Raw genomic sequence first — 22700 nt, forward strand, 5'->3', positions numbered from 1 at the left:
TTAAAATATTAAAATTTGTTCTGGAATCTTAATCCCTGGATTAAGGTTTTAATTTATTAAATAGATTCAAAACATACTATCATTCCTTTTGCCATAATATCTCATTAATCTTTTGTTTGGCTGTTCCTCTAGTTTTTTCTCTGAGAAAATCATGGAAACCATGTTCTTTGAGTACATTCAGGCTTCAATTTATTTTTATAAATCTTATCATTACAAGCCTTCCTCTGATTTTTCTTACTGGATCTAGAACTGTGCCTTTCCTTACCTTCTTATACTTAGGGGTTCCGTTTGCCCCTGGCTTACAAAGATCACGAGGGGAGAATGTCATCAGTGCTCTGTGGCCCTGCCTCCACACACCCAATTCAAAGCTCCCTTCAGAGCATTCAGAGGTGACAGAGAATTGTGCCAGAGAAGTGTGACGAACCACAGGCGGTTTCCTTAATCCAGTCCATAACCCCACACAGGCCCACAAGATAACCAGGACCGTCTCAGGGAGGAACGGTCTAGCTAGAGCTCATGAACTACATTAAGGATTCCATAAACCTGAGACTTGAGTCAGAAGGCCACCTGAGCCAAGAGGGTCATGTGTAACAGACAAAGAGCAAAGGCTTCTGGGATACAGCCTTTGAAAATGCAGTCATTCCGAGACAAACCCCATGCAATTTAGAGGAAACATTATAGAGAAAATAGCCTTAAAATAGTGGACATTTGTAGGTTTTCATTTTATTTTTTTTAATATTTTATTAATTTATTTGTCAGAGAGAGAGAGGAGAGAGCACAAGCAGGGGGAGCAGCAGGCAGAGGGAGAAGCAGCTCCCTGTTGAGCAGGGAGTCCAATATGGGGCTCAATCCCAGGACTCTGGGATCATGACCTGAGCTGAAGGCAGAGGCTTAACAAACTGAGCCACCCAGGTACCCCAACATTTGTAGGTTTTAAAATGTAGAAAGTAAATAAATAAAGGGGAAGCTACATTCCCAAACAATGTGAAGAGATCAGATTCACCAAACAGATGTTGACTTTTCCATGCCAAATTTCAACCATAGAAGAAAAGTGGTTACAAATGCCTGAAAACCAGCAAACAAGTACCAAACTCAACTATAAAATTAATATAAAAGTCAACCGACAGAAGTCAATTACTATATGTGGCACTGGGTAGGTGATGAATGCTACTCTCCTATACAGTTGAGAATACGGCCTCAAAAAATTAAGCCTGGATGTGAACCCAGAAATGACAATGGACCCAGCCTTTCATCATAATGTAATACCAATTAATATAGATAATTTGTCAATGTTCCTGAAAACGGTCATCCTAACATTCATGGTGAGCCATTTCCTTGGATCTCTTTATGTTGCATTTTGGAATTTTAAGTCACTATTTCAAACAGCTGCTCCAATCCAGTCCCATTTCATGTTCTTAGAAATGGACACAGAAAGGTTAAGTCAATCACTTGAAGCTTAAAAAAAAAATGGAGGTGTATTTCTGACACCTTCATTTCGGCATCTAAGGTTTAGAATATTAGAACATATAGTAACCCTCTTGGAGAAGTAGAGAAAGCAGTCCTGTACCATTTTGTCTCTCCTCAGTCGTAGGGACATGATTTTAGCTGCACTATAATGAGCTCAAACAGCCCCCTGAAATATCCTTCTGTTGCAAAACAGTTACCAAATACTTCCATGCCTGCCATTGTGTTATACTGATGGTATCCAGCAGAGAACAGGGGACAGAGAATCTGGTTTCTCAGCTTAGAGTCTAGGGGTATAATACAGATTTACACAGTTCCAAGTTTTCCAAATGGTATCATATTCCCATTTTTGCCACTGGTCTTGGGATTTGAACATCTATAGCAATTTCTCAGGCACCACTCCTCAGAATGTATCCCACTGACTGCTTCTGGGAAGATTGCTTCAAAGATGTACAGAAATGTGGAGATAGGTAGAAGGATAGATGATAGATATAGATAGATAGATCGATGCATACATATATATATATATATATATTTTACAATGTAAAATTGTAAAATTAGCAACTGTAAATTGTAAAAATTTAGCAACTCTCATCATTGTAAAATTGTAAATTTAGCAAATTTGTAAAATTAGCAACTCTCATCATCAATCTAAATCTGTTTTGGTGGTATAAATCCCTCCGGCCAAGGTAGATTAGCAAACACTTCACAAAACTTGCTGTGAAGTGTCAAGCTCTAGAACAAGGTAAAGATCTTCATACCAACTCCTCAGAGTCCTTATGAACACATTTGCCTGAAGGTACCCCAGGCTCAAGCCCATCACAGCCCCCTCAGCAAGAAATCAGAGTGCACCAGGCCAAGCACTGTCTGCAAAAAAAAGTCAGAGAAAGGCTCCCCGGCAGCAGAGTCACCCTAACCACAAAAACTGAGAAATGGAAGCCACATGGTGCAATCAGGGCCACCCTGGGAGGCCGACTACCCTGTTGGAAGAAATGACCACCAAAGCCTAGGTATAGTTGAAAAGTAGCCACAGGTATCTCTCAGCACCTCTGCCATTTCTATCTAGTCTTTTTTTTTTTTTTTTTTTTTTTTTTAGTGTATACGATGTTACACAATGATACACAATGTTACACTAGTTTCAGGTGTACAAACGTAGGGATTCTGCAAGTTTCTATACCATACTATACTTGCAAGCATAGCTACCATTTGTCTCCATACAGGGCTATTATAATACACTGGCCCTGCGCTGTACCTTTTATGCCCGTGACTTACTCATTCCATAACTGGAAGCCTGTCTCCCCCTCCTCTTCACCCATTTCATCCAACTTCCCCCCACTCTGGCAATCAGCAGTTTGTTTTCTGTATTTATGGGTCTCATTCTGCTTTTTGTTTATTTATTTGTGGGGGTTTTTGATTCTATGTATAAGTGAAATCATACAGTATTTGTCTTTCTCCCCCTGACTTATTTCACTAGCAAAATACCCTCTATGTCCATCCATGTTGTCCCAAACAGCATGATCTCATCCTTTTTTATGGCTGTGTGATATTCCACTCACTATCAATACAGACCCCATCTTCTTTATCCATTTATGTACTGATGGACACTTAGGCTGTGTCCATGTCTTGGCTATTGTGAATAATGCCGTAGTAAACATAGGGGTGCATATATCTTTTTGAGTTTTTGTTTTCTTCAGATAAATATCCAGAAGTGGAATTGATGGATCTTCTGGTAGTTCTGTTTTTAATTTTTTGAGGAACTTCTACACCCTGCTCCAGAGTGGCTGCACCAATTTGCATTTCCACCAACAACGCACAAGGGTTCCTTCTTCTCCACATCCTCGCCAACACTTCTTATGTCCTGTCTTTTTCATTCTAGCTATTCTGACTGGTCTTTTAATATCTAGAGTTCAAATCAGGTCTTGATGGAGGGGAATTTAATCTGTAGGTGTACCTCTATCTTTTTAGATATTCCTGAAGCCAAAGTGTCCTGGCCCAAGGTTCAAACTCTACAGGCTTCATACAGTTTGGGTTGGACAGTGAGTCCAGATCCCATTTTGGACATTCCGGTTGTATAACCTGAGTCACCCCATCCATTTATCTCTGCTTTAGATTCTTCATCTATCAAAATGGAGATCACAGGACTTTAAAGAGTTTATGTGTCCTGTACCTACTACATATTATATCGAAGCAGGTGCAAAGAAAAGCAAAAGCCAAAAGTAACAAGGGAGAAGCTTACTTCCCGCAGATAAAAGTAGGACTTGGGGAGTACAGAACTGGAGTGGAAGCATTGCTCAAGGTTTGCAGAGCCCCAAGTACCCTGCAGCTTCCCACTCTGGCGTCCCCAGGATGAGGCCCTGGCGTTCATGGCCCGGCTGGAACCATCCACACACAAGGCAGCAGGACGTAGGGAAAAATGAAACGGGAAGGGAGCACCTGCCAGCCATCCCTTAAGGATTATTCCCGAGCTGCCGTACTCAGGGTACCACATCTATTTATATTTTGATTGGCCAGAATTTAGCTGTAAGTGGAAATGTAGCCTCTTTTCAAGGTGGCTATCTGTTCAACTACAATTCTATAGAAGGGAAATACCATAAACACATGAGGGGGTGGTTTCAGTAATTTCTCAGGTTTTAGAAGTTGTGTTTAGAAACTGGGTGAAAGGAGTAAATTAATAATAATTTTAAAAAGAAAAGAAAACCTCTGTCCATCTGTACTCCCTGCAACACTCACTGGGGACGTATGGAAAATGTGGGATCGAAACCCAGGCACAAAGGACTCCAGGCTCAAGGATCTGCCCTTCAGAGAGTCTCAGGCCAGAACTGAGTACACTCAGCAAATAACACTAACTAGAGAAATTAAGTACCATGCTGTCAGCTGCTTAGAAATACTCATACACAACACCGCGACGTTGTCACCCGCTCAGTGGAGTGACAAGCTTGCACGCAGAACACAATATTGTTTGTAGCGCAGTGTCCTAAGATAGGTAGTCTTCTGTATGAATGTATCTACTTAATCTGAATTGCTAAGTAGATGTAAAGAAACAAGGAGCTAAGGAGTCATTATGGACCACCCCTTCAGGCCCTCGGACTCCAATCTGAAAAGAAGCAATAAAACAAAGCCAAACAATGTCTCAAGGGTTATTTTTCCAGCACCAGTCTACACACACTGCGCCCCCATTATTGCCGTTGGAAACCCTCCAATGAGACACTTCCTGGGACATGTTAAAAAGCCAAGGCGTACACTCCCATTACATGTGACAAAATACGTCCAGGGGTGCCCATGTCACCAGTTAGGCCTACTCTACCCCAACCCCAAACACACACACACACACACACACACACACGCACGCACGCACGCACATGCACGCACGCACACGCACGCACACATCCCTACTTGCGTGAACTTGAAAAAGGCAGGCCCCTTCCTTGCGCGCCGTACGTTTCAGATTCTGCCACCAGGTGGCGGGAGTCATCAAGAATTTGCGGGAATTACCACGAAGGTCGGGCTGCTCCTCCGGCAGCCCGAAAAACGTCAGGATTCTGGAAGAGATCACGAGAACACCCAGTGGAAACTGGGGTATAGACGGGTAGACTGAGGCTGAGTAGATGTGACCGACCCAGCATGACACATGTAATTAGGGACCCCGAAGACCAGCAGCCTCCTCTACCTGTGTCTTGTATTTCCACCAACTCATGCTGTTTTATTTTTAACTTTTTGTTAAGGAAATTTTCAGCATCTGTGAAAGTGAGAATCATAAAATGAGTCCCTAAGTGCCCACCAGCCGGCCTCTGTGATGCGCAACATTTTGTCGTTCTTCCCCGCGGTATACAGCGCCCCCTACTGTCTTTGTTACCGAATACTCAGATGTACACAGGGCTGCACCCATTAATGCAACACTAAAGTCACTGCGGTTCATTCAGCCAAAAAGACTTGTTAGCGTCTCCTATGTGTGGAGACAGTGCTAAAGTAAGATATACAGCCATAACACAACGGGCAGTGTGGCAGCAACCCTTCCACGCATAAATCATGAGTGTGCTGGAAGTTAGATTTTATTCATGCTTTATACACTCTCGGGTTTCAATAGATGGAAAATGCAACCCAACTCAGGACTGTAATTCTTTTATAGCTTCTTGGAACCAGCCAGAGAGCCAAAGGTAAAATCAAAGTCATACACGTGTTCTTTCAAAGGCAAGGTCACAGGCCTAGCAGAGGACACTTCCTAAAAAGCTAAAGGGACCTACCTGACATGGTTTATCTATCTTGTTGCCTTACTTGGAATGAAGTGCCTGAGGAAGGCAAATCGGGATGAGATGGGAGAAAGATTGGGCTCCCCCTCAGAACAGGTAAAGGAGAGGTGAGCCAAATGTCCGTCACACCTCAAAGCAGCAGCTCAGGGGTGAGGACATGCCTCCAAGAACACAGCTTACTCACTTCCTTAAGGTAAAATCACGACAGCTTGACAAAAGAAGGCATTTTTCTTATTCTCTTTCTTATTCCCATTACTACCAGAGATTGCTTTAAACTAAACAAAGCACATTTTAGCATCTCAAAATTCCAACGTCTAAGAAGAAAATTATCTGTCCTGCACTTTGCTTTATTTTATACGTTGGAGGTCTATGTTATGTGACACACCTTTGTCTCAACTCTTACTATAAAGTCGCATGACTTAGATGCAGGCACCTGGTCCTCCTCTCTCTCGTTTTCAAGTTGGGCCACACCATTCCTTCTAGCAGAGCAGAGCAAAACAGAAATCATCTGTTTCTTTATGAGCCCAAGATTCACTGGTTCTTTCTTTATTCAGCTGACGCATCTGAGCACATCTCTGCCACCCCATCCTTCAAAAGTCTTCTAGGTCCTGTTTCTTGAGAGAACATTGGGGTTTGGGGGTTCTGAAATTGTATTTTTGCAATTTATGCTTTTTTCTTAGAATGAAGACGACTTTGGTGAGAGCCAGAAAACATCAGGAAATAACTCGCTAAGGTGTAGAGTTCCGCAAAACGGAGAACACAAAACCGCGACGCAGGTACTCGGGTGATGGTTGAGTGACTCTATTACCATGGTAACTGCTGTGCTGCAGGGACTGAGAGCTGTGGGGACAGAAAGCTGGTGCTCAGCTGGCGCTCAGAGGAATGAATTAAATGGTAATTAGGTTGTGTAAGGCAGAGTCGTGAAGACAATACACACACTCAAACAAAGAGATTTTGTATTGATACACCTGTCCCCAGAGTTTTCTGCTGGGAGAGTACGTAGGCTCTCTCTGGACATGTCACTGGCACAGATTCTAAGCTCCATCCTAAAGCAAAAGGCACTGGCTTAAACCTAAGTGTCTCAATTTTAAAGCAGGTGAGGCAGATGAGGTAGGATGTGGTTCTAAAACTGTCCATCATGCCCTAGGGCTCCCAGAGACACCAAAGTGTACAGCACACTGAGGCATTCTGTCACAAGACCACTTTTCTTTTTTTATATATTGAATTCTGGGCAGGAGCTCCTCGGAAGAAAGCCTTCTGTTCCTAAAAACTAAGCAGATTATCCATGTAGATCATCTTTTTTTTCTTTTTTTTTCTTTCTTTTTTTTTTTTTTTGGTAACACCTGGGTGCTGACTATCAAGCCATTTATTTATTATTGAAACAAAATTTGGAACATAAAAAAATTACCTATATAAATCCAGAAAAAAATAGATGCCTAACATCTTAAAATATGACCTTTTAAGACAAATATACACCCATGTGCATATGTCATGCTATCCATATCACTACTGTCCATTTTACTTAGTATATTGTAAAAAGTATCCATTTCACTCATTATTCAAGAAAACAACACTTCTGTGATATGAAACCTGCACATAGTTTATAGTACCTTTGCTCATGACAGCCAAAATGTGGAAGCAGCCAAGATCTCCTTTAGCAGATGAATAGACAAATGAACTGTGGCTCATTCAGACAATGGAATATTCTTCAGCACCAAAAAGACATGAACCTTTGAGCCAAGTAAAGACGGGGGTGGGGGGGAGAGAAGAGACTAAGAGCAAGATGGCAGAGGAGTGGGAAACCTAAATATGGTTGGGTCCCAGGAATTCAGCTAGATAGTTATCAAACCTGAACACCTACAAACTCAACAGGAGATCCGAAGAGAAGAAGAGCAGCAATTCTTGGAACAGAAAAGTGACCACTTTCTGGAAGGTAGGATGTGCAGAGAAGTGAATTCAAGGCAACATTCGGGAAGATAGACTGTGGTGGGGGTAGGGGCCGGCTCCCAGCAAGGGGTAGAGCAGCGAAGCACAAAATCAGAACTTCAAGAAGTCCACTCCATGGACAGACATTGCTCCAGAGGCTAAGTGGGGGGTGGAGCCCTTGAGGGGACAGTGTGGTCTCAGGACCTGTGGGGTCACAGAAAGACCAGAGGTGTCTGAGTGCAGCAGAGCTCCCAGGTATCAGAGTGGGGAAGCTGGCTACAGAGATGGAGCCAAGGGGCGGGCTCTAAGCTAGGGTTACCTTAAACGTGATCCAAGGCACAGCTGGGCCACTGCTCTTAGAGTGGCGTGGAGTGCACTGCAGGAAACAGCTGGGTTTGGAGACTCTAAATGTGGCTGGGCCAGATATAGAAACACTTGGTCACAGGTCGGGTGAGCTCAGAGTGGAGACCAGCGAGATGGGAGGGACTGACCGCTTTTCTCCGAGGACACAATGAGGAGTGGGGCCCTGAGCTCTCGGCCCCTCTAGGGCAGGAGATTGGGAGGCCGCCATTTTCATTCCCGTCCTCCAAACTAGTACGGAAAGCATGCAGGGAACAAAGCTCCTGAGAGCAAACCCAGATTACTTAGCCTGGCCCCTGGCAAGGGTGGTGCAATTCTACCTCAGGTAAAGACGTTTGAGCATCACTGCAACAGGCCCCTCTCCCAGAAGATCAACAAGAACATCCAGCCAAGACCAAGTTCACCAATCAATGAGAACTGCAGAACTCCAGAGCTGGGGAAAGCAACACCTAAAATTCATGGCTTTTTTCTCATGATTCTTTAGTCTTTCAAAGTTATTTTTTTTTCTTATTCTATTTTTAAAATTTTTCCTTTCTTATTTTAATTTTTTAAACTATTTTATCTTACCAATACCTTTTTTAAAAAAATAATATTTTTAAATTTTCATTGTTTCCATCCCTTTATTGTATTTGACCTTATTTTTTAATTTAAAAAAAATTTAAGATTTTATTTATTTATTTGACAGAGATCACAAGTGGGCAGAGAGGCAGGCAGAGAGAGAGAGGAGGAAGCAGGCTACCCGCCAAGCAGAGAGCCCGATGTGGGGCTCGATCCCAGGACCCTGGGATCATGATCTGAGCCAAAGGCAGAGGCTTTAACCCACTGAGCCACCAACGTGCCCCTAACCTTATTTTTTATATACATATATGTTTCTCTTTCTTTAAAATTTCAGGATACAGTTTCTTCTAACAGATCAAAATATACCCTAAATCTAGTGCATGGCTTTGTTCTAGTCTCAGCCTGATCACATTCTTTCCTCTTTTTTTCTTTTTTCAAGCAACTTCTTATCTTATCAATTCCTTTTTTAAAATATTTTTTTAATTTTCATCTTTACATTCATATTCCATCCCTTCATTGTGTTTACCCGTATTTGTGTGTGTGTGTATGTATATATACATATAAATGTGTGTGTGTGTGTGTGCATATTTATATATATTTTTTTTTCCTTAAAACTTTGGGAGGCAGTTTCTTCTAACAGACCAAAATACACCCAAAATCAAGTGTGTGGCTCTGTTCTATTCATCAGTCTAATATATATATATAGATAGATAGATTTTTTTTTTCTCCTCCTTTTTTCTCCCCCCAATTTCAGGTCTCTTCCAATTTGGTTAGTGTATATTTTTCTGGGGTTGTTGCTACCCTTTTTGTATTTTGTTCTCTCCTTCATCTATTCTTATCTGGATAAAATAATAAGGCAGAAAAACTCACTTCAGAAAAAAGAACAAGAGGCAGTATTGATGGCTAGAGACCTAATCAATACAGACATTAGTGAGATGCCAGAACTAGAGTTCAGAATGATGATTGTCAGGGTGCTAGCTGGGCTCGAAAAAATCATGGAACATACTAGAGAATCCCTTTCTGGAGAAACAAAACCCCCTTCTGGAGAAATAAGAGAACTAAAATCTAACCAATTTGAAATCAAAAAAGCTATTAATGAGGTGCAAACAAAAATGGAGGCTCCTACTACTAGGATAAATGAGGCAGAAGAAAGAATAGTGATATAGAAGACCAAATGATGGAGAATAAAGAAACTGAGAAAAAGATAAACAACTACTGGATCACAAGGGGAGAATTCTAGAGATAAGTGATACCATAAGACAAAACAATATTAGGATAATTGGGGTCCCAGAAGAAGAAGAAAGAGAGAGGGGGCAGAAGGTATATTGGAGCAAATTATAGAAGGGAATTTCCCTAATTTGGGGAAAGAAACAGGCATCAAAATCCAGGAGGCACAGAGAATCCCCCTCAAAATCAATAAAAATAGGTCAACACCCCATCATCTAATAGTAAAACTTAAAGTCTCAGAGACAGAGAGAAAATCCTGAAAGCAGCTCAGGACAAGAGGTCTTTACATACAACAGTAAAAAGATTGGCAGCAGACCTACCCACAGAGACTTGGTAGGCCAGAAAGAACTGGCATGGTATATTCAGAGAACTAAACAAGAGAAATATGCACCCAAGAATACTATATTCATCTAGACTGTCATTGAAAATAGAAGGAGAAATAAAAAGCTTCCAGGTCAGTATTTACTCCAAAGATACAAATGTAGTGAAAAAAAGAGCCATATATACCCTAATGTTCATAGCAGCAGTGAGCACAATTGCCAAACTGTGAAAAGAGCCAAGATGCCCTTCAACAGATGAAAGGGTAAAGAAGATATGGTCAATAGATACAATGGAATACTACAACTACATCAGAAACGATGAATACCCAACTTTTGTATCAACATGGACAAGACTGGAGGAAATGATGCTGAATGAAATAAGTCAAGCAGAGAAAGTCAGTTATCATTTGGTTTCACTTCTTTGTGGAGTATAAGGAATAACATGGAGGACTTTAGGAGAAGGAAGGAAAACGTGAATTGGGGGAAATCAGAGGGGAAGATGAACCATGAGAGACTATGGACTCCGAGAAACAAACTGAGGGTTTGGGAAGGCTGTGAGGTAGGGGGATGGGTGGGTATTAAAGAGGGTACATATTGCATGGAGCACTGGGTGTGGTGCATAAACAATGAATCTTGGAACACTGAAAAAATAAAATTAAATTTTTAATAAAAAGCTTCCAGGACAAACAAAAACTAAAATAATTTGCAAACACTAAATCAGTCCTACAGGAAATATTGAAAGGAGTCCTCTAAGCAAAGAGAGAGCCTGAAAGAAATAGGCCAGAAAGGAACAGAGACAATACACAGTAACAGGCACCTTACAGGAAATACAATGGCACTAAATTCATATCTTTCTATAGTTACCCTGAATGTAAATGGGCTAAATGCCCCAATCAAAAGACATGGGCGGGGTGCCTGGGTGGCTCAGTGGGTTAAGCCTCTGCCTTCGGCTCAAGTCATGATCTCAGGGTCCTGGGATCAAGCCCCACATCAGGCTCTCAGTTCAGCAGGCAGCCTGCTTCTCCCTCTCTCTCTGCCTGCCTCTCTGCTTACTTGTGATTTCTCTCTCTGTCAAATAAATAAATAAAATCTTAAAAAAAAAAAAAAAGACATAGGGTATCAGAATGGATTAAAAAAACAAGACCCATTGATATGCTGTCTACAAGAAACTCATTTTAGACCCAAAGACACCTCCAGATTTAAAGTGAGGGGGTGGAAAAAATTTACTATGCTAATGATATCAAAAGAAAGCAAAGCTGGGGTGGCAATCCTTATATCAGATAAATTAGATTTTTAGCCAAAGACTATAATAAGAGATGAGGAAGGACTCTACATCATACTTAAAGGGTCTGTCCAACAAGAAGATCTAACAATTTTAAATATCTATGTCCCTAACGTGGGAGCAGCCAATTATATAAACCAATTAATAACTAAATCAAAGAAGCACATCAACAATAATACAATAATAGTAGGGGATGTTAACACCCCCTCACTGAAATGGACAGATCATCTAAACAAAAGATCGACAAGGAAATAAGTGTTTTACATGACACACTGGAACAGATGAACATCACAGATATATTCAGAACATTCCATCCCAAAGCAATAGAATACACATTCTTCTCTAGTGCACATGGAACATTCTCCAGAATAGATCACATCCTGGGTCACAAATCAGGTCTCAGCTGATACCAAAAGACTGGGATCATTCCCTACATATTTTCAGACCACGGAGCTTTGAAACTAGAACTTAACTGCAAGAGGAAAGTTGGAAAGAACTCAAATACATGGAGGCTAAAGAGAATCCTACTAAAGAATGAATGGGTCAACCAGGAAATTAAAGAAGAATTTTAAAAATTCATGGAAACAAATGAAAATGAAAACACAAGTGTTCAAAAAATCTTTGGGACACAGCAAAGGCAATCCTGAGAGGAAAGTATATAGCAATACAAGCCTTTCTCAAGAAGCAAGATAGGTCTCAAGTACATAACCTAAGCCTACACCTAAATGCACTGGAGGAAAATAAACAGCAAACAAAGCCTAAACCCAGCAGGAGAAGGGAAATCATGAGGATCAGAGCAGAAATCAATGAAATAGAAACCAAAAGAATAGCAGAGCAAGTCAATAAAACTAGGAGCTGGTTCTTTGAAAGAATTAATAAAATTGATAAACCTCTGGCCTGACTTACCAAAAAGAAAAGAGAAAGGACCCAAATTAATAAAATCATGAATGAAAGAGGAGAGATCACAACGAACACCGAAGAAATAAAAACTATTATAAGAACATACTATGAGCAACTATACACCAGCAAATTTGACAATCTGGAGGAAATGGATGCATTCCCAGAGACGTATAAACTACCAAAACTGAACCAGAAAGAAATAGAAAACCTGAACAGACCCTAACTCCACAGTAGGGAGATTGAAGCAGTCATCAAAAATTTCCCAACAAACAAGAGCCCAGGGCCAGACGGCTTCTCAGGGGAATTCCAACAAACATTGAAAGAAGAATTAATACCAACTCTCCTGAAACTGTTGCAAAATAATAGTAATGGAAGGAAAACTTCCAAACTCATTTTATGAGGCCAGCATCACCTTGATCCCAAAACCAGACAAAGACCCCATCAAAAAGGAGAATTACAGACCAATATCCTTGATGAACATGGATGTAAAAATCCTCACCAAAATAGTAGCCAATAGGATCGAAGAGTATATTAAAATGAATAATCATTCACCACAACCAAGTGGGATTTATTCCTGGGCTGCAAGGCTGATTCAACATTTGCAAATCAATCAATGTGATACAATACATTAATAAAAGAAAGAACAAGAACCATATGACACTCTCAATAGATGCTGAAAAAGCATTTGACAAAGTACAGCATCCTCTCTTGATCAAAACTATTTACTGTATAGGGATAGAGGGTACCTCAATATCACTGAAGCCATTTATGAAAACCCACAGCAAATATCATTCTCAATGGGGAAAAACTGATAGCTTTTCCCCTAAGGTCAGGAACATGGCAGGGATGTCCACTCTCACCACTGCTATTCAACATAGCACTAGAAGTCCTAGCTTCATCAATCAGACAACAAAAAGAAATAAAAGGCATCCAAATCAGCAAAGAAGAAGTCAAACTCTCACTCTTAGCAGATGATATAACACTTTATGTGGAAAACCCAAAAGACTCCACTCCAAAACTGCTAGAACTCATACAGGAATTCAGTAAAGTGTCAGTATACAAAGTCAATCCATAGAAATCAGTTGAATTTCTATGCACCATCAACAAGACAAAAGAAAGAGAAATTAAGGAGTCAATCCCATTTACAATTGCACCCCAAACCATAAGATACCTAGGAATAAACCTAACCAAATAGGCAAAGAATCCGTACTCCAAAAACTATACAGCCCTCATGAAAGAAATTGAGGAAGACACAAAGAAATGGAAATATGTTCCATGCTTATAAATTGGAAGAACAAATATTGTGAAAATGTCTATGCTACCTAAAGCAATCTACACATTTGATGCAACCCCTATCAAAATACCATCAATTTTTTGAAAGAAATGGAACAAATAATCCTAAAATTTATATGTAACCAGAAACAGACCCCAAATAGCCAGAGGAATGTTGAAAAAGAAAACCAAAGTTGGTGGCATCACAACTCCAGGCTTCAAGCTCTATTACAAAGCTGTCATCATCAAGGCAGTATGGTACTGGCACAAAAACAGACACATAGATCAGTGGAACAGAATAGAGAGCCCAGAAATGGACCCTCTATGGACCCTGCATGGTCAATTAATCTATGGTCAATTAATCAGCTCTATGGTCAATTAATCTTCAACAAAGTGGGAAAGAATATCCAATGGAAAAAAGACAGTCTCTTCAACAAATCGTGTTGGGAAAACTGGACAGCCACATGCAGAAGAATGAAACTGGACCATTTGCTTACAGCACACACAAAAATAGACTCAAAATGAAAGGCCTCAATGTGAGAAAGGAATCCATCAAAATCCTTGAGGAGAACACAGGCATCAACCTCTTTGACCTCAGCCTGAGCAACTTTTTTCTAGAAATATCATCAAAGGCAAGGGAACCAAGGGATAAAATAAACTATTGGGACTTCATCAAGATCAAAAGCTTTTGCACAGCAAAGGAAACAGTCAACAAAACCAAAAGACAACTGACAGAATGGGAGAAGATGTTTGCAAACGACATATCAGATAAAGGGCTAGTATCCAAAATCTATAAAGAACTTATCCAACTCAAAACCCAAAGAACAAATAATCCAATCAAGAAATGGGCAAAAGTCATGAACAGACATTTCTGTAAAGAAGACATCCAAATGGCCAACAGATACATGAAAAAGTGCTCAACATCACTCAGCATCAGGGATATACAAATCAAAACCACAATGAGATACCACCTCACACCAGTCAGAATGGCTAAAATTAACAAGTCAGGAAATGACAGATATTTGCAAGGATGTGGAGAAAGAGAAACCCTCCTACACTGTTGGTGGGAATGCAAACTGGTGAAGCCACTCTGGAAAACAGTATGGAGGTTCCTCAAAAAGTTGAAAATAGAGCTACCCTATGACCCAGCAATCACACTACTACATATTTACACTAAAGATACAAATGTAGTGATCTGAAGGGGCATGTGCACCCCAATGTTTATAGCAGCAATGCCCACAATAGCCAAACCATGGAAAGAACCTAGACATCCATCAGCAGATGAATGGATAAAGAAGATGTGAGATAGATAGATAGATATAGATATAGATATAGATATAGATATAGATATAGATATAGATATGGATATAGATATAGATATATTAGAATACTATGTAGCCATCAAAAAATGAAATCTTGTCATTTGCAATAACTAGAGGGTATTATGCTAAACGAAGTAAGTCAGTCAGAGAAAGACAATTATCATATGATCACTCTGATATGAGGAATTTGGGAGGCAGGGCAGGGGTTCTTGGGGGGAAGGAAGGAGAAAAAATGAAACAAGATGTGACCATGGAGGGAGACAAACCATAAGAGACTCACGAAACAAATGGGTTGCTAGGGGGTGTGGCGGGGAGAGATAAGGTGACTGGGTTATGGACATTGGAGAGGGTATGTGCTATGGTGAGTGCTGTGAATTGTGTAAGACTGATGATTCACAGACCTGTACCCCTGAAGCAAGTAATACATTATATGTTAATTTTTATAAAAGATAAGACATGGGGGAATATTAAATGTGTATTGCTAATTAAAAGAAGCAGTCTGAAATGGTTACATACTGTATGATTCCAAGTATATGACAAAGGAAAAGGCAAAACCAGTGAAGACAGTAAAAAGACCAGAGGTTACCAAGAGGTGGGGAGGGACATGTGGGCAAAGCACAGAGGATTTGGGGGCAGTGAAACTACTCTGTGGGATACTATTATGATGGATATGCATTCATCCAGACCCACAAAATGTATAACACCAAGAGGGAACCCTAATGTAAACTATAGAATTTGGGGGCTAATATGTCCATGTAGTTTCATCAGTTGCAACAAATTTACCACTCTAGTAGGAAACGTGCTAATGGGAGAAGCTATGCATGAGTAGCGTCAGGGAAATTTCTACTTTCTCCTCAATTTTGCTGAGAACTGAAACTGCTCTTTAAAAAATGAAGTCTCGTGGACTCTGAAAAACAATCTGAGAGTTTTGAAGGGGCGGGGGGTGGGAGGTTGGGGGAGCCAGGGGGTGGGTATGGTGCAAAAACAATGAATTGTTATGCTGAAAAGAAATTTAAAAAATGAAGTCTCTTTTTAAATTGTTTCACAAAACAATCAAAAACCAAAAAATTAGATTTTTTTTATTTTTATAGAAGAGAATATAAAGAGCAAGAAGGAGCCACTGGGTTTGCAACAATGGTCCTTAGGTGATCTTGGCAGCAGCCATCTCAGTAGAAGTCTCAGTGAGTACGATGTGAGGATCACTAAAAATAAAGGCAATTCTTCAAGTGGTTTGTCTGTGAAGGAAAGGAGGGAAGGCAGATGTTGACCCCATGAAGATTTTGTTGTTATTATCATTTTTGGTTGTTGTTGTTAGTTTTGTTTTTTTTTTTTAAATTTTTGACGCTAAATCTTTATTTCACTTTAAAGTTTATAAATAATTTTTTTCAAGTGCTATTTTTAACATTTTTTTAAGATTTTATTTATTTGACAGACACAGATCACAAGTAGGCAGACAAGCAGACAGAGAGAGAGAGGAAGGAAAGCAGGCTCCCTGCTGAGCAGAGAGTCCGATGCAGGGCTCCATTCCAGGACCCCAGGATCCTGACCTGAGCCAAAGGCAGAGGCTTTAACCCACTGAGCCACCCAGGCGCCCCTGTATTTAACATTTTATTTAATTCATTTAATTTTTGCACTAGCTTGTTAGGAGATTGTATTCTTTGGCTCATTTTATAGCGAATAAAAAATAAGAACATCAAATTGTATAAAGCCATTTCAGTATAAACTCAGGGTGCAATTGTTTCGCAGAATTCATAAGTTTAGCTCAATTCATAAGAATTCATAAGTTTAGCTCAATTGCTATACTTCTTTTTCTTCTTACGTAATGTTAGTCACCACACGGTACATCATTAGTTTTTGATGTAGTGTCCCATGATTCATTGTGTGCATATAACACCCAGTGCTCCATGCAATCAGGTTTGTTTTAAAGATGGAGACAGGTTCTTACTATGGCAGCACATATACTAAAATTGGAAAGACAGAAAGAAGATTAGCATAGCCCCTGCACAAGAATGACATGCCCATTTGTGAAGCATTCCATATTTTTAATACCAAAAAACCATAAGCTGATTAAAAAATGGGCAGAAGACATGAATAGACCTTTCTTCAAAGAAGACATCCAGATGGCCAACAGACCCATGAAAAGATGCTCAACATCACTCATCATCAAGGAAAGCCAAGTCAATACCACAATGAAATATTACTGCACACCTGTCAGAATGGCTAAAATCAAAAACACAAGGAACGACAAGTGTTGGCAAGGACGGGGAGAAATAATGAATCACTAAACACTACATCAAAACCTAATGATATACTATATGCTGGCTAACTGAAATAAACAAATAAACAAATAAATAAATAATAAAATTTTTAAAAAGAAAGATGAGGAGAAAAAGGAACCCTCAAGCACTGTCAGTATAAATGCAAACTGGTGCAGCCACTGCAGAAAAAGAGTATAGAGGTTCCTCAAAACTTTAAAAAGAAAACTACCCTGGGATCCAGTAATTGCACTGGTGGGTATTTATCCAAAGAACACAAAGAGATACATGCACCCTTATGTTTATTGCAGCATTATTCACAATAGCCAGACTATGGAAGCAGCCCAAGTGTCCATCGATAGATGAATGGATAAAGAAGAGGTGATATATATATATATCCTATATATATGTAATATATAGCATTATTATTGGGCTATTAAAAAAAGAGTGGAATGCTGCCATTTGCAACCACCTGGATGGATCTAGAGAGTATAACGTCAACTGAAATACATCAGTTGAAGAAAGACAAATACTATATGATCTCACTCATATGTGTAATTTAAGAAACAAAACAAATGAACAAAGAAGAAAAGAGATATACCAAAAAACAGACTTAGCTATAAAGAGACGGTTACCAGAGGGGCGGTGGGTGGGGAAATGGGTGAAATAGGGGAAGGGGATTAAGAGTATACTCATCATGATGTAAATAAGTAGATGTAGTGTGTAGAGAATTGTTGAAGACTATATTGTACACATGAAATTAAAATAAAAATGTATGTTAATTATATTAAAATTAAAATTTTTATTTATTTGTTTATTTTTTTTATTTATTTGTTTATTTGACAGAGATCACAAGTAGGCAGAGAGGCAGGCGGTGGGGTGGGGGGGAAGTAGGTTCCCTGCTGAGCAGAGAGCCCGACGGGGGGCTCAATCCCAGGACCCTGGGACCATAACCTGGACCGAAGGCAGAAGCTTTAACCCACTGAGCCACCCAGGTGTCCCTAAATTAAAATTTTTTAAAAAGAAAAATGTCTATACCAATCTGATAAGTAAAAATAAACAAACAAATAAATAAAGTGGGAAATGTTTTGGGGGAGCATAGAACAGTTAATGTCAGACATTCTATAGAGAATAGGTAACTTGAAATTTCACTGTAAAAAAATAATAATCATGACTATTTAAATCAAATATTTGTCAAACTTTAACTATTGGCTAAGCTAGGCATTGGATGGGAATGAAATGAATAAGGGTCCTGTCCACCCCTGTCCTCAGCAGCTGCAGCTTGGACTCCAATGGTCTCTTTCTATTATCCTTCACCTTCCTAATTCCTGGGGTCTAGCCCAGAAAATGAAGGTAGTCTAAATGAAGTGTATAATGGAGTTTGGCATCAAATGACTATATGATCTTTGAGAATCCTTTCAGCTCAGAGACATGTTTATGACTTCATTTTATATTTATTTTATTTTATTTTATTTTATTTTATTTTGAGAGGGGTGTGGCCTAAAGACTCTTAAGCAGGCTCCATGCCCAGTGCAGAGCCTGATGCAGGGCTCAGTTTCACGACCCTGAGATCATGACCTGAGCCAAAATCAAGAGACAGACACTTAACCAACTGAGCTACCCAGGTGCCCCACTTACAACTTATTTCTAAGTTCTCACACAGTCCAATCAACGGCTACCTGGGATATGACAGAAAGTAAAAGCTGAGATTTGACATTATCCCTCCTAGAGTATGTTCAAAACTCTTCCATGTCTGCATACTTCCTTGCCACCTTCCCTTGCCATGCTTACAATAGATGGAACTGTTTGTTTGAGACATTATTGCAAAATGAAGGGAGGCAGAAAATCCTCTATGCTATCCTGAGAACAGAATAGGTCATGGATATTTAAAAGTTTGAATGGTACATAGAAAGATAGCCCAAGTATATACTTCACTCCATTAATCAGAGCAAGGGTTTGATGAGAAAGGGAAATACTTCCAAACTTTAGCCCACTGATAGAAGGACCCTAGTTCCCAAGAGAAAGTTTATCAGCTCTTGGAGATCCTGGGCTTGGAGATCCATCTGCAGACCAAGCGTTGGACTGCCAGGAAAAATAAACTAGCCTTGGTCTTCGTCCTATGGAAACCAGGATTGGCAGAGTATAAAAGGAGATTTATGCAGCCTCTGAAATTGAGTTCATTTAACTCCTGCCTGAAAACAGAGCAGCGGTTGAATGACTGCAGTAGAGACAGGAAGAAAAAGTAGAGATATGAACCTATCCCCTAAAGAAAAGAAGGAAATACCAACAGCTCCTCTGGAAGAAAAAGGAGAGAGAAGTGTGATCCTGGATTTTTTGTGATAAAGGGGGAAATGTCTGCACAAGAAGATAATAGGAGCTATTTTCTTGCATAATAATTTTAAAAGAGCTTTTGTCAGTCCTTTGCCGAAATTCTGAGCAAAAGAGATGAGGGTCCATTATGCCCCGGCTTCTCACTGTTCCATCTCTGCTGCAATGTTTGATTTCCAGGACGAAGAGCAAGTCACCATTGAGCAGGATTCTTTAAGAAACAAAGAAGATGAGGCGGATGACCCAGAGACACATCAAAAAGGGTACAGGTTTAAATTAGAGGAGTAACCTTACTGACCTCCTATTTGGTTTTGTCACTTTGTTTTATCCTCATCTAATTTCAATCATTTATTATTATTCATTATCTATTACCACCACTACCACCCACCAACAGCATTTTCAGAAAAATTAATGCTCTATGATAATCACCGTGGTAAATTCAAACTGCTGATGTCCTCTGGGAACCCAATATCCAGGACAGTCTTCTAATTAAAGCCCTAAATTACCAACTAATTGCTCCAGTCCATGCAAAAGTAGTTAATTCATCTTCTCAGTGTCAATCAATAAGCAATTGATTTCTCAAAACCCGATCCACATTAAGTCCCCACAAACTTGCTCTTACACTATAGTATCTTAAAGGTATTCCAAGTCCTTACTGCTCCATGAAGTAAGAGAGGCAAATTATTTTCTTTATTTTTTGGACCAGGAAAATGAAGCTCAGAGAAGTGACTTACTCAAGGTTAGTCAACTAGAGAGGAACAAATCTAACTTAACAATTTCAGCTTCTGATTCCTAGTCCAAGATTGTCTGGTTCATCATAACTTTCAAGTATTTGTCAAATTTCTGAATGTCCATTTAAATTTTATTTAAAATTTATAAAAATTTTATTCAAATTTCTATGTCTCTGAGGAACTTTGTTTTTATGCATCAGAAGGTCTCTCTGGAGTCGGTGAGAATTAAGATTAAGAGCTCTTATCACCATCCACATATTTACTACCCTAGAAACCTGAGCTTAGATCCATCTTTCATTTTACTCTATGGATCTCTGACCCCCAGGGGCTGAGAAACTGTCTTGGGTGGGTAGAGATACTCAGGTTTCCCCTAATGATAATGGGATAGAAGTAATCTCCAGGAGGACAGAAATGATCTAGTCAAGATTACCAAATGGCTGAAGCCTCTATTTTGAGCTACTTTAATTTACACAGTATAAGACTGCTGTCTTGGACCACACACACTCCATGCAATTAAAGAATCTGATTAACCCAACCTGAACTACATGCATGCGCCCAATTCAATGTTGCCTTCCACCTCTGCCACTTTGAAACACTACCAGAAATCGAAGACAATGGATCATCAGCCTTTCCCAAGTTCAGCCACAAAAACTCAGTCTTTTCTGAACTTTTATTTCCTCCAAATCTTCTCGATCAGTGTTTGTAATTCACTCATATACATAACACCAAAGTTCTCATGATATAAAACTCATCATTACTATGTCTGATAGGCTCTCATACATCCTATTTTTTCTTATTAAAGATGGATGTCCCGCACTGTGCTCTTCTTAATCCATGGATGGGTCCCAACCCACACTGGTGCAATACTGTTCCAGATAAGCAACACACACTAACATCTCATTTATCCAGTAATTCAACAAATGCCCATCAATAGCCTCATTCCCAAGGGTCCTAATGCTACTAGGCTCAAGTATATGCTCCAAGAAGTTAGCCTGTCAAGGTTTTATCACAAAATATGACCAAAGAAGACAGTAGGAGTAAAGCACAGAAGGATGCCTCTGTCCGAGGAGATGCAAGAAGGTGTTGTAGGAGTGAGGGGCTTTGGCTGTACACTGAAAGGTGCAGGGGGTGCCAAGACTTGGACACTCAGGCATAGCTGCTGCAAGATGGAGAAGTGGAGGGGAGGTCCCAGCTCAGGCCTGAGTCCTTTGAGATCCTGAAGATGAGGAATCTCGTCTAGGGACTAGAAGTGGCCTAGAAGTGGCAATGATTAAATGTATGAATAAATTCCTTCCTCCAGTAGGAAAAGAAGAGGTCTCCATTAGAAGGCACACTGAGGAAAGAGATGAGTGCGGGGAAGCCTGATTTCAGGGCAGGAATGGAGGGAACCAGGAGCACCCCAGGAGAAGTAGAAGACAGTACCATGTGTATGGTCTTGCGGCCTCTCCAAACTCACTGGCTGATGGATACTGTCCTCCCCAGCAGAAGTAGTCAATGCACATATTGCTCACTCACTACTTACCACCCCCTAACAAAGCTCTGGACAGAAACAAAGGCATGCCAACAATGCCAGAACTTTCTGGAAAGCTATCTTACAACCTGCTAGTTGGTAGCTCTGAAATCCACAAGATTCTTCTTTATATTTCAAGCATCCAGTGAAGTCTGTAGTCTCCCACTAAAAAATGTGGTAAGCCAGGACAGGGAACAACTAACTTACTCAAACTGTATGAGACCAGAAGGGGTGAGAGTTTCTAAAATGAACATTTCATAACCATGGCTTAAAAGCTATCAAAGGCCCTCATAGTCCAGTGAGAAACACTCTCATCTTATGATTTATTTTTGGCTTTTGGTTAGTTACCGTCTCCCCTGCTCTGTTTCCAGAAGCATGTTTTCTGCATTTCTGTAAGCCCTCAGGGCTTGGCACATCCACACAGCAAACGCTGATCCAAGCCATGGCTGATTATAGTCTTAAATGAGATGAGTATCCCATTTCTATTTTGCAGGACATACACTTCACCAATTTGTTCATTTGCTCGCTTGATTTACAAAGGCTCATCTAGCTCAGTATGTCGGTTTATTTCATGTTTTTGATATTTACTTCTGCCTGCCTTTTTGTTTTTGTGTTGTTACAGATATCTGGAAAGGAAATATGATACAGTTTGTGATTTTTATAAGAAACACAAAACCACCCTTTGGTACATCATCTGGGGCATCTTAATACTAGGTAAATAATGAAAGTAAGATGGATGCACGTGTCTTTTCATGAGAATTCCACAATTACTAGTTTTCTGTAGAAATAAAATACATCTTTTTAATCTTTCTGTTCCCCTGGACTTCAGTGAATCCAGAGAAGCAGAAATGTTAATCAAGAAGCCCTGAGTGATGGGTCTCACCTGTGGTTGCCTATGCAGACTGTTTCCCTTTTTGGTGTATGCTAATTATTCAGGTCCCCTACTCTTATGGCCTTCATTGTTGTGACGGATTTAAGGGTTGGTTAATGCAAATCCA

At 40.0% G+C, this 22700-nt stretch overlaps 1 protein-coding gene and 1 non-coding gene across 3 annotated transcripts in view; both read left to right on the forward strand.

The window, feature by feature from the left end:
- The window catches only part of SLC28A3 (solute carrier family 28 member 3), a 59388-nt gene that overhangs the window by 14367 nt on the left and 22321 nt on the right, over positions 1–22700 (forward strand). Inside the window, exons 2-4 of one of the 2 annotated variants that reach the window (XM_032307710.1) lie at positions 6392–6487; positions 19642–19724; positions 22325–22416. In XM_032307710.1, coding sequence (XP_032163601.1) covers positions 6392–6487; positions 19642–19724; positions 22325–22416 — 271 coding nt within the window. Of the gene's footprint in view, positions 1–6391; positions 6488–19641; positions 19725–22324; positions 22417–22700 lie in introns of those variants that run through there. The other variant, XM_032307711.1, reaches the window with a different exon arrangement.
- On the forward strand, positions 16816–16922 carry LOC116571211. Its single transcript, XR_004277779.1, has one exon. It is a non-coding gene; the product is annotated as a U6 spliceosomal RNA (small nuclear RNA).

This window comes from Mustela erminea, chromosome 12 (assembly GCF_009829155.1).
Source record: "Mustela erminea isolate mMusErm1 chromosome 12, mMusErm1.Pri, whole genome shotgun sequence".
Lineage (NCBI taxonomy): Eukaryota > Metazoa > Chordata > Mammalia > Carnivora > Mustelidae > Mustela > Mustela erminea.